General features: G+C 41.3%; 1 protein-coding gene across 1 annotated transcript in view; it reads left to right on the forward strand.

Moving 5' to 3' along the window:
- TTLL6 (tubulin tyrosine ligase like 6) overlaps window positions 1-6,570 on the forward strand; it is a gene marked incomplete at its 3' end in the record, with an annotated part of 31,361 nt that extends 24,791 nt beyond the window's left edge. Inside the window, exons 14-15 of the mRNA XM_079724576.1 lie at window positions 5,456-5,825; window positions 6,302-6,570. Of these exons, the coding sequence (XP_079580702.1) occupies window positions 5,456-5,825; window positions 6,302-6,570 (639 nt within the window). The remainder of the gene's footprint in view (window positions 1-5,455; window positions 5,826-6,301) is intronic.
- Window positions 6,571-13,386: the final 6,816 nt, after the last annotated feature.

Genomic DNA, 13,386 nt, shown 5'->3' on the forward strand with positions numbered 1-13,386 from the left:
GTAAAATTATCTTGGCCTGGAGATTTCTTTTCTGGAATATTTTAAACTACAATTCAATTTCTTTAATGTTATATATTTTATTTTGAGTGAGTTTTGGTGGTTTGTGGTTTTTGAGGTATCGGTCCAATTTATCTAAGTTGTTGGATTTATATGTGAAGAGTTGTTTATAGTAGTTCCCTCTTATCCTTGTAATGTCTGCAGAGTTTGTAGTGATACCCTCTCTTTCATTCCTGATATGGGTAATTTGTTTGTTCTTTCACTCTCTTTTTTTTCTTGGTAAGTGTTGCTAGGAGTTTATCAGTTAATTCTTTTCAAAGAACTGGGTTTCTGTTTCATTTTTTTTTCTATTATTTTCCAATTTTTTTCACTGATTTCTGCCCTTATTAATACTTATGTTCTGCTTGATTTGGATTATTTTTCTTTTCTTTTTTATAATTTCTTACGGGGGAAGCTTAGAATGTTGATTAAGACCTTCTTCCCTAATACAAACATTTAATGCTATAAATTTCTAAGAACAACTTTAGCTAGATACCACAAATTTTGATATGTTTTCATTTTCATTTAGTCCAAAATATTTTATAATTTCACTTGAGATTTTCTTTATGACCCATGGGTTATTTAGAAATGCAGGGGTTTCTTTTAATTTAAAAAATTTATTTTTATTGAAGTATAGTTGCTGTACAATATTATATAAATTACAGGTATACAATATAGTGATTCACAGTTTTTAAAGCTTATACTCCATTTATTGTTACTGTAAAATATTGGCTATATTCCCCATGTTGTGCAATATATCCTTGTAGCTTATTTTGTACCTAATAGTTTGTACTTCTTAATCCCCTACCCCTATATTGCCCCTCACCCCTTCCCTCTCCCCACTGGTAGCCACTAGTTTATTCTCTATATCTGTGAATCTGCTTCTTATATATATATATATATATATATATATATATATATATCCACTAGTTTGTTGTATTTTTTAGAGTCTACATATAAGTGATATCGTACAGTATTTGTCTTTCTCTGTCTGACTTGTTTCACTTAGCCGAATGTCCTCTAAGTCCATCCATGTTACTGCAAATGGCAAAATTTCATTTTTTTATAGCTAAGTAATATTCCATCGTAAATATAGACCACATCTTCTTTATCCATTCGTCTGTTGATGGATACTTAGGTTGCTTCCATATCTTGGCAATTGAGAAATGTGTTGTTGAATTTTCAGTTGTTGGGAGATTTTCCTGGTGTTTCTCTGTCACTGATTTCTACTTTAATTCCATATCGTCAGAGAACATACTTTATATGATTTCAGTTCTTTTAAATTCATTAAAGTTTATGTTATGGCTCAGAATATGGTCTCTTTTGGAGAATGTTTCACGTGCACTTCAAAAGAATGTCTGTTTTGCTGCTGTTGGGTAGTGAGTCAATTAGATCTGTTTGGTTGCTGATGTTGTTCAGTTCTTCTATATTCTCATTAATTTTCTGTACACTAGTTCTGTTAATCACTGAGTTCTATTAATTACCGAAATCCACCTCAGGATTTCATCATGGACATGGGGGTACAGAGAGCGGAGAAAAGAAAAGAAGAAAAAAAGGTCTTTGAGCCACAGCTATAGGGCTTCTCGTAGAGCTTTCTCTGTCTACTCCCCAGTAGCCACTTTTGAGTTTTGAATTGCCTTGAGCTCAGGTCAGAGCATACTGGAGGAAAAACAGTAGACTCACTGCTCTCTTGCTGGTACTTTAAATTCTCATCTTCTTCAATCTGCCTGCTACTGTTTACTTTTCAGAATTGTCGGGTAGCTACTCTGTGCATGCATTCTGTGCAGGTTTTATAGGAACAGTCAGTGGGAGATACAGACGCAGTATATGCTTAATCCATCTCAGCCAGAACCAAGACTACTGTTCCTTCTCATTGTTTTAAATTTCCTTATCCCTTTGATGTCTGCATGATCCGTAGTGATATCCCCTCTTTCATGGATGATAAAAGCAATTTCTATTTCCTCTTTTTTCTATCTTGATCTTACTATGGGCTTATCCATTTTATTAAGTAAAGAACCAGCTTTAAGCTTTGTTGATTTTCTCTATGGTTTATTTTCTATTTCCTTGCTTTCCAGTATTGTCTTTATTATTTCCTTTTTCTTCTACTAGCTTTTAGTTTAATTTGATCACCATTTTCCAGCCTTTTAAAGTAGAAAGTTAGATTATTTATTGTAAGCCTTTCTTCCTTTCTAATATGTGTTTAGCACTATAAATTTCCCTGTAAACACTAGTTTATCTGCATACTGCAAAGTTTGATATGTTGCATTTTTATTATCATTGTTTGAAATAGTTCCTAATTTCCTTGTGATTTCATTCTAGTTCCATGGGTGATCTAGAAGTATACTGTTTAATTTTTTAATATTTAGGGATTTTCTAGATATCTTATGGTTATTAATTTCTAATTTAATTCCTTTGCAATTAGTAGAAATGCTTTGTTAAAATTTATCAAGACTTATTTTACGGCCCAGCAAATGATTTATCTTGATGAATGTTTCATGTGCACCTGAAAAGAATGTGTGTTCTACAGTTGCTGAGTATAGGGTTCTATGAATCAATTAGGTCCCTCTGGTTGACAGCGTCACTCAGATTTTCCATATCTAGACTGATTTGGCTTCTACTTTTTATATCAGTTGCTGAGGGATGGATGTTAAAAATCTCAGCCCCAATTGTGGATTTGTTTATTTCTACATTTTGTTCTGTCAATTTTTGTTTCATGTGTTCGGAAGCTCTTTTCTTAGGTACACATTTATAATTATTTTGTCTTTTTGATGTAGTGACCCTTTTATCATCATGAAATGATAAAATCTTCTTTATCCCAGGTAATACTCCCTGTCCGAGAATTTATTTTGTTTGATATTAATATAACCACTCCAGCTGGTTATGGTTAGTGTTTGCATGGTATATCTTTTTTTAAAAATTCTTTTAATTTCAACTCACTTTTCTCATTATATTTAAAGGATTTCTCTTATACACAGACATAAGTGGGTCTTGCTTTCTTATCCAGTGTGACAACATCTGCCTTATAATTGGAGTGTTTACTCCATTTTCATTTAATGTAGTTACTAATACGATTTAGGGCTGAAATTCTGTTTGTTTTCTATACATCTTTTCTGTTTCTGCTTTTTCCCCATGTTCCTCCTTTTCTGCCTTCTTTTGGATTAATCAAAAAGTGAGTATTTATTAGTTTTAATTTCTCCATCATCTTTTTAGTTATAACTTTTTGCCTTTTGGGGGGGTGTTATTCTATGGATTGCAATATTCACCTTCAGCTTGTCAGAATCTACTTAGAGGTAACGTTGTACTTAATTTTAAGTATGGGAAACTTATTCTCTCTTTTGTACTAACATATATTACTAGTATTTATTGTAGTGCACATCTGTATACTGGTGATGAATTTTCTGTTTTTGTTTATCTGAAAATGTCTTTCTTTAAAGGCCTTCATTTTGAAGGAGATTTTTCTTGGACCTAGAATTCTGGGTTAACATTATTCTTGAAGCACTTTAAAAATGCTGTTCCAGTTCTTCTGATATTTTTCTTTTTCTTTTTTAATGAGAAATTAACTATATTCATATCATTGTCCCACATATGTAATGTGTCATTTTTCTCTGGCTGCTCTCTTTATCTCTGAATTTCAGCAACTTGAAATGCAATATGATGTAGTTTTATTTGTATTTATCCTATTTAGGATTCTTGAGCTTATTGGTTTTGTAAATTGATGTCTTCCACCAAATTTGGGAAGTTTCTCTCCATTATTTCTTCAGATATCTTTCCTGCCTTATTTTTTCCTCTCTGTCGTATTTTCTGTCTCTATCAGGACTCTAGGTAGCTCATATAAATAGAATCATACAATATTTGTACTTCTGTGTCTGGTTTATTTCACTTAGCATAATGTGTTCAAAGTGCATTTATGTTGTAGCGTGTATCAGAATTTCCTTCCTTTTTAAGGCTAAATAATATTCCATTGTGTGTATACACCACATTTTTTTTATCCATTCATTTGTTGGTGGACATTTGGGTTGTGTCCACTTTTGGCTATTGTGAATAATGTTGCTGGGAACCTTGGTGTACTTGTTTAAAAGGAGCAGTCTAATAACTTATTTAGCATATATAGCTAGGAGCAGAATTGCTGGGTCACAAGGTATTTACAATATTATCTAGCCAAGTATTTCTAGATGGTTCACCAGAATGGCTGGACCAGCCTACATTCTCATCAGCAGTGCATGAGACAGCCCCCCCATTCCCACCAACACTGATATCCAGCTTTCTAATTTTTGCCAGTCTAATAGCTGTGAAATAATACCTATTTCTCTGATTACCAGTCTCCAGGGTTTAAAATCTATCTCATGTTTAGAAAACCATAATTCAAAAAGAGTCAAGTACCAAAATGTTCATTGAAGCTCTATTTACAATAGCCAGGACATGGAAGCAACCTTTGTGTCCATCAACAAACGAATGGATAAAGAAGATGTGGTACATATTTACAATGGAATATTACTCAGCCATAAAAAGAAATGAAATTGAGTTATTTGTAGTGAGGTGGATGGACCTAGAGTCTGTCATACAGAGTGAAGTAAGTCAGAAAGAGAAAAACAAATACCGTATGCTAACACAAATATATGGAATCTAAGAAAAAAAAAAAAGGTCATGAAGAACCTAGGGGTAAGATGGGAATAAAGACACAGACCTACTAGAGAATGGACTTGAGGATATGGGGAGGGGGAAGGGTAAGCTGTGACAAAGTGAGAGAGTGGCATGCACATATATACACTACCAAACGTAAAATAGATAGCTAGTGGGAAGCAGCCGCATAGCACAGGGAGATCAGCTCAGTGGTTTGTGACCACCTAGAGGGGTGGGATAGGGAGGGTGGGAGGGAGGGAGACGCAAGAGGGAAGAGATATGGGAACATATGTATATGTATAACTGATTCACTTTGTTATAAAGCAGAAACTAACACACCATCGTAAAGCAATTATGCTCCAATAAAGATGTTAAAAAAAAATAATAGGGGCTTCCCTGGTGGCGCAGTGGATGAGAGTCCGCCTGCCGATGCAGGGGACACGGGTTCATGCCCCGGTCTGGGAAGATCCCACATGCTGCGGAGCGGCTGGGCCCGTGAGCCATGGCCGCTGAGCCTGCGCGTCCGGAGCCTGTGCTCCACAACGGGAGAGGCCACAACAGTGAGAGGCCCACATACCGCAAAAAAAAATAAATAAATAAAATAAAATAAAATAAAAAATAAATAAATAAATAAAATCTATCTCATGTTTAAAGACCTCCAGAGGAAGAAACTGTTCTAACCAAAATCTTTCTTGCTGCTCATGACCTCAGCTCTTCATCTGTTTGTTTTAATTAAAAATGGCATAGGAGGGAGCCCTTTGCTTTCCACAATCTCATTTTGGACCATTTTCTTTTTCAGCCTCTAACCTCAGTAGAAACCTTCCCAGAATCCACCACCCAGGTCTCAGATACCCCTCAGTCTCTACTAGGGGTGACCATGGGAACCAGCTCTGAGTGTAGTAGCTCAGAGATGGACAGGGGCGCCTCCTTTAAACGCAAGCAGCAGCAGATGCCTTGGCACCTCATCCAGGAAAAATTATCAAACAATTCTCTGCCTACAAAATCCCGGAGCTTCTCAAGAAGTCTGAACCCAAGCTGGACTTTGCTAAAGAATGGCATGAAGAAGCAGCATCCCGTGTCAGAGCTGTTCGCCAAGGTTCCACTGAGGGAGAAGCTGTCCTTGTTCCCAGCTCACTACAACCCAGAGCTGGTGCTGAGTGAAAAGTCACGTGAGTGCCAGTGTACAGGGATGTGCGAAGAGCTTAGGGGATGGAGAAACCAACAGAACCTGTCCTAATCTTGGGGAGTGCCCCGTCTGAGGAGGACTGTAGTCCCTGCCTTCAGGGAGACCCCAGTCTGATGGCGGAGACATAGTTTTTGTTCTTAGGGAGTCTCTAGTCTTATTGGGAAAGCAAAAAAATGATAAAAGTAGAGCTATGTCTAAGTACCCTCTTTAATGTTTCCTGTTCTCATTCAGATGAGGCCCACTCAGCTGAGCCTGTACAAGTTGGGGGTGTTAAGTTTAAAAAAAAAAAAAAAAAACAGGGAAGAGAAACTGTTTGGAGGAAAGGCACAATGGCTGATTCTGATTCAGCAGCTTCCGCCACTTTTCAGTGGGAGACCCTAGTGGGAGGTGGCCTTCGCCAGGAATTTGTGCGGAGTCCAGCAGCACAGATTGATGATGCCAATGCCTTTGCCTTTCCAGAAAATCCCTCCCTGCCCCGGAAGTGCTACTTCTGCAGCCGAAGCTCTGGCGAGAAGAGGCAGCTGGATGTGCCCGCCCTCCTCCTCTTGCAGAATTCTCACAGCCATGCTGTTTCCCTGAATGACCTGCTGGTGGTTGCCACTGCAGCCCGACTGGATCCAAGGCCTGGCAGAAGCCATACAGGTGCTGTGCGAGACCGGTGTATACAGGATGAGGAAGCGTACAGCCACTGCCTGACCTCTGGCCAAAGAGGATGTGAGAGGAACTAGGTAGGCCCATCCATATTCCCTTCATGTGTCTGGTGCATTGGCAGGCACTATACATATACTTCTGGAATGTTGGGTAGGTAGGTGGACTGATGGATTCATAAATACATACAGGTAAGTAGACAATTCAGACTTAACCTCAGTCAAAATGTGACCCCCTTGCAATGTATATTTCTGCTATGACTGGTCCAGCCCCACTGCTTTAGGTACACTTAGCCTTGTCTTCCACTCATGGCTGAAATTGAGACAGTCGCTAATGCCGGTCCCCTAAGTAGAACCATGCCAACCATGAAGGGTTGATTTCCACACCTTTCGTGCTCTGCCAGCCTGGCCTAGGTCCAGGTCACTTGCCCTGAGAGCTGGCCCTGTGATGGAGTGTACTGAGGGCACGGAACAACAGGATAGTGGCGCCTGAGAAGATCTGGAAACAAAGACCCTTAAGCTTTGATTCCACTGTGTAAAAGGACCAAAGAGAGAGCAAGGGAGCCCTCTGTCAGAAAGTTAGTGCTTCTAAAGGAAGGTGATATGTAAAAACTTAGGAGAACTCTACAACGTAGTATTGCCTGTGGTGGAGGGGTCTGTGCTGCTTGGCTGCTTATGGAAGGAGATACATTTTACTCATCTCCCTCACTCCTGCCAGCCACCTAAAGCAGACTGTGACCAGTCTGACCTGACCCCCTCGTGACCTGTAGCTCACACTGCAGAAGGGCTGGCGAGTGAACATCAGCCCATAGGGATCATTTTGGGTGCTCATAAAAATGCATATTCCAAGGCCAGCTCCTGGAAATTCTTATTCAGTAGGTCCTACTGGGGGCCCAGGAATCTGCATTTTAAGAAGTTCCTCTAGGTGATTCTGTTGGTCCTCTTACCACCATCAGAGAAAAACTGGGCCTGGTGTTTCCTAAACTTCCCAGATGATATGAATCATATGGGGCTCCTTGTGAAGCCTGTAGTTTCCAAGGCCACACCTCTGGAAATCCTGACACAAGAGATTTGGGACAGGCCACTGGGAATTTGCCTTTCAAGGAAGTATCTCAGGTGTGGTAGTGAAGACTGTCCTGTGTTTAGACCCAGGCCTGGGCAGAGGAACCTGTGACGGCCAGGCCTGACCTGTGGGCCTGTTATAGGAACAAAACTCCCCAATCCTGATGGGGCTCAAACCTACCCCCACTGTCTTCGGTTCATAATTTTCCAGAATTTTAAGTTATTTATGCTCCTACTTTTAGAAAGGGGGATCATGTAGCAGATTACAATAAAAACTTGTATTTAATATGACTGTTAAAATGAAGTTATAATGATCAGAAGCCACACAGGGAAAGGGAAGAGATAATTACATTGAAAGGATGGGATAAAGTGCTTCCTGTAATGACCATTGAATTTGTCTCTGGACAGAAAAAGCCAAACATAGCATTCTGTCTTGGACTTTGTTGTCTCCCCAGTCAGAATAGAGACTCCTTAAGGACATGGACTATGCCTCCACCATCACACTGGGGTCTCTCTGAAGGCAGGGGCTTCATCCTCCCACCCCCACCCCACACTGAGCTCTTGGACATCCCTGTACACACTGGCACTCACATGACCGGTCACTCAGCGCCAGCTCTGGGTTGTAGTGAGCTGGGGACAAGGACAGCTTCTCCCTCAGTGGAACCTTGGCGAACAGCTCTGACACGGGATGCTGCTTCTTCATGCCATTCTTTAGCAAAGTCAGCTTGGGTTCAGATTCCATGAGAAGCTCTGGGATTTTGTAAGCAGAGAAGGTTTCGATATTTTCTCCTAAATGAGTAAAGATAAGTTTACTCATCTAGTAAATAGGTGATTCTTTAGGGGAGACTTCTTTCCCTGCCTCTAATTTCTAAGAGCAGTTTGTCATGTGGTCACTTGCTATTATAGACTTACTACCATCCATGGTGGATAATGGCTGAAGGTATTGACATGTCTTCTAACGAATATTAATGATGGTAAAATTTACCCTTTTTCTTTTTGGTAGCATACTCTCTAGGTGCCAGCACTCCTCTAAATATATATATATTTTATCTAATTTAATTCTAATCATAACTGTACACTTCAGAAAAGAAAAAACTGGGGCTCAAAGAGCATAAGGCTTAACATTCAGGAGGTTCCACAGTGGTGGAGAAAGGATTTGAGTCAGATGTTGCTGATTCCCAACCCTCAAGCTCTTAAAGTGACACTATTGTTCTTTCAAATGGCATTTTTAATATTAGGCTTCAGTTAGAGCTGAGAATAATAAATGGCTCTTTAGTGAAGGCATTTCTGTAGGAAGTAGTGATGGCCAAGACCAAGCAGGGCTTCCTAGAATACCATGTGGAGTCACCAGATCTCAGAGCTGGTCCTCTGCTTTTAGATCAAATAATGGCTTCTAAAAATTCCCAACTAGCCAGGTTGCAAAGGACTGACACATACAAGTCTGATTATATACAGCAGAATGCCTATCAACACATTGATTTACAAATGGAGCAGGATGTGGTGTGAGAATAGGGCTTCTGCATAGTAAATAATGGTTGAACAAAAGAGGGAAAGAGCGGAGCAGAAGTCCACATTATGGATCACAGGCTTTCTTGGTAGGTGTGATAATAAAACCTTCCACACATCAAGTTTATGTACCGTATCTCATATAATCCTCAGGTCGGTGCTGTGAGTTTGGCAAGGCAGACATTATTACTTTATCCTCAAATTGCAGATGAAGAGAATCAAGGTTCGGGGACATTAAATGATTTGCCCAAACTCACACGAGTGGTGGGCTCTGGACAACATAGCCTGATATTTCTTCCTCTTTACCACTCTGCCATGAACTTAGATCGCATCCTGACCCATGTGAGGAATGGACCTCTGACAATTTCCTCCATTTTTCTGCTTAAATCTCTATAATCTCATCATCCTTCCTTGGGATCCACTTTCATAGTGGGTGGGCCACTTATTTAGGGGATAAATAGGCCATTTTGTAGGATTTTAAGGATGGTTTAAAGCTTGCTAAAGAAGGGTGCCTGACACCCTACTGAATAACTGGTAGCTGCAGTGATGATGACGATGATGATGGTGATGGTGATGAAGATACCGTGCTGATGGTATTGAGCCCAGCACTCTGGACACTTGCTTTTGGTGCACTAAAAGCTTTGCATACAGTATGTTAATCCTCAAAGCAACCCTTTGTGGTAGGTACTGTTGTTATTCTCTCTTTTCAAATGAGGAAACCAAGGTTTAGAGAAGTTAAGTAACGTGCCCAAGGGCACATAGATACCAGAAGCTAAGTTTGTACTCTTAACTGCTACCACTTGTTGTCTGTGGCCAGCTTTTAAATGATCCATATCAAATGTTTGGGGCTGTAAGGATGCAGGAAGATGAATGTTGTATAGGGGATCAGCTCGGTGCTTTGTGACCACCTAGAGGGGTGGGATAGAGAGGGTGGGAGGGAGACGCAAGAGGGAGGGGATATGGGGATATATGTATACGTATAGCTGATTCACTTTGTTATACATCAGAAACTAACACAGCATTGTAAAGCAATTATACTCCAACAAAGATGTTAAAAAAAAATAAAGTTTCTGGTTACTGTGGATGTGAATCACCTGAGTGCCTCCTGACCCATTAGGCGATGATGAGTTAATTGGCTTGAATATTCTAGAAGCCATTTTAAAGGAAAATCTAAGAAAAATCTTTTTTTCTTTTTTCTTTCCAGAATCAGACTGGATCTCTGCCATTGTGTCCCTTTCCTCCTCTTACTCCCAGGAAATGATTTGTTTCTTCCTACAGTGTCTACAATGCCCATAGAAGCAACTGAGTTTTATTTCCTCGTCTAGACATCCTGGTCTTATGACTACCTCCCCTTAGCGCACCCTGAGGCTAATAGCCTTGCCTTTTGTGACCGCCCCCCCACCCCCAGTTAGCTTACAGTGCTGGAGGACCATGACTTCTGGGAGTTACTGGTGCTGCCCAGGACACACCCCAGTTGCCCCACTAGTGACATTCCTATGGGTCCCTCGTATAGCACTGTCATCCAGAACACTCCCAAGGATAGAGCAACATGAAGGGAGGAGTGCTGCAGAGAAGGACTCACAATTTCCAGGAGTCCAAAGCCCTCAGGGCACCAACAGGCCAGTGTCAGTTTGTCTTCAACTCCAGAGAGAAAAGACAAAGGGCTAAGCCTGATGGAGAACTCTGAGCCCTGAGTAAGGGAGTTGAGGCGGTTGTAACTTCATCAGGTAAAGACCAGACCTCCTCCTATGCCAGCACCTCAGTGCGCAAACATCTTCTGGCTATCTCCCTTACCAGCCTAACTCAAATTGCTCATGAAGACAGAGGTGAGGTGAGAGTACCCTGTCTGCAGGTGTTTCTTCCACTGACCTGCAGAAATGATGCATCTTCCCCTCAAGTGTGCGTTAATCAAATAAACTGCCATGCTCCATGCCAGGATGAGGAGCCTGATCCAGAGTGAGAATGGGAAGGGGCGGGTGGGAGAGAGAGTTCTGAGCACCTCTCATTAAGAGAGCTCCAAATGTGTCAGGAGGCTTTGAAGAATTTTTTTGGATGAGTGGCCTTCAATAAGCCTTGTCCTCCTTGCTGGGAGCCCTCAGCCTGAGGTGGCCCTTTTGGGGGCACCATGGCTGCCATGTCTCTGGCTGGCATAGGGCCTGGCTAGACTCAAGGTGTAACATCTTAGTTTGTCTGCCAGTTCATTCTCTACCCTCTCCAGGGATGTGAGCCAAGCTTTTTGCCTCACTTGCTCTTCCTGAGTTAGATCTCTGGGATGAGCTTTAGAGGAGGAGTATGGAGCAGAAGAGGAGGAAGGAGGGTGAGGTCTGAAGTCAAGCATCTGCTTTGCAATGTTGACTCACTTTGCTTGATGGATTCCCAATGGGGTGAATCTCTGGCCTCAAGGATGTCAGGGGATTCTGAGATACTTGAAGCCTACAGTACCCTTCAGGCAAAAGACTTTAATTATCCAAGATATTGAATGGAGAAGTTAGGCTCTAGCCATTTGTGTCCAGCTGTGAAACACACACAAAGACACACCACCTTTATCCCGACCTAGGCCTGATTATCAAGGACTCCTGGTAGAGGGTTCTTTTTAGTAGTAGTTCAAGGCCCACCTGAATACCAGAAGAAGGAAGCCCTCGTTCCCACTGGGCAGGCTAGTAAAAGCTTAATTGTCACCTCACCCCCTTTCACCAGCCCTTTCCTGATGCCACTGTCACTATCAGATTGCCATAGGTCATAGTCTGGCCCAGACAAAAGATGTAAGACTTGCTGAAATGGGGCTTCCTGGAAGCTCTGTATCTTTCCCCTTTTCTCCCTAGTCACCAGCCCCAGCCAGTCAAGGTTCCTGAGCTGATAAAAAGGAAGTCTTTTAATAAGGTGAAGTCAGAATTATTTGTCTTTCTAAGGGACAATTTTGATCCTAGAGACAGGGTCAGCTTCCTGGGCAGTCACACAGTGCTCCACACTAGGACGGGCCTTGCGTTTGGTTTAATGCTCTGCTGTTACCATCTTGAAATTGTGAATAAGTTTTCAATGAGGAGTCCTGTATTTTCATTTGGCACTGGGCCCACCAAATTAGGTAGCTGGTCCTGCCTATAGAGACTGTAACGGCTCTGAGTTGTCCAATGAGAAGGCACAATAGTAGTCTGCCTTTCTAGCCCCACCCGCCTACTGCCCGTTCAGCCATAGCTGTCTGCTGAATGCTCGTGGGGGACAAAAAATGCTTGTGGTGGTCCTTGCCTCCTTGGAGTGCACAGTCGGGTAAGACAGGTCCACGGACAACTAGCCTGAGTTAAGTGCCACTGAAAAAGAGCATCGGTGGATGAGAAGGAAACACTCTCACACCCAGCTGCGAGGATCAAGCCTGCTTCAATAGAAGAGGTGATATTTGAGGTGACAGAAAAAGATAAATGGACTTTTTTTTATTAAAAAGATTTTTAATGTAAGAAAGTTTTCCATTTCAGAGATGATTTATTTGCCTTTGCGTGAAGTTTTGTATAAAAATTTAGGTTCAAAAAAATTTAGGTTCAAATCCCTTTCTTCTACAAAAATTTTTTTTAGGACTTAGGGGGCATGGGTTCAACCCCTGGTCGGGGAAGTTCTGCATGCCGTGCATGTGTGGCAAAAAACAAAGCAAAACATTTTTTAAAAATTTATGTATGGGCTTCCCTGGTGGCGCAGTGTTTGAGAGTCCGCCTGCTGATGCAGGGGACACGGGTTCGTGCCCCGGTCCAGGAGGATCCCACATGCCGTGGAGCGGCTGGGCCCGTGAGCCATGGCTGCTGAGCCTGTGCATCCGGAGCCTGCGGGTCCGGAGCCTGGGCTCCGCAACGGGAGAGACCACAACAGTGAGAGGCCGCGTACCTCAAAAAAAAAAAATTGATGTATATAGTTGACACACAATGTTATATCAGTTTCAGGTGTACAACATAGTGGTTCAATGTTTACACACATTATGAATTGATCACCACCATAAATGTAGTAACCATCTGTCACCAAACAAAGTTATTACAATACTATTAACTACATACCCTATGCTGTACATTACATCGCTGTGATTTATTTATTTTATAACTGGAAGTTTGTTTCTCTTAATCCCCTTCACCTATTTAGCCCAACTTCCTCCCCTCTGGTGAACACCAGTATAAGTCTGTTTCTGTTTTATTTTGTTTGTTCATTTGTTTTGTTTTTTAGTCTACATATAAGTGAAAAAATTTGGTATTTGTCTTTGTCTTTGACTTATTTCACTTAGCATAATACTCTCTAGAACTATCCATGCGGTCACAAATGGCAAGATTTCGTTCCTTTTTATGGCTAGGTAATATT

This window comes from Hyperoodon ampullatus, assembly GCF_949752795.1.
Source record: "Hyperoodon ampullatus genome assembly, chromosome: 19".
NCBI classification, from domain to species: Eukaryota; Metazoa; Chordata; class Mammalia; order Artiodactyla; family Ziphiidae; genus Hyperoodon; species Hyperoodon ampullatus.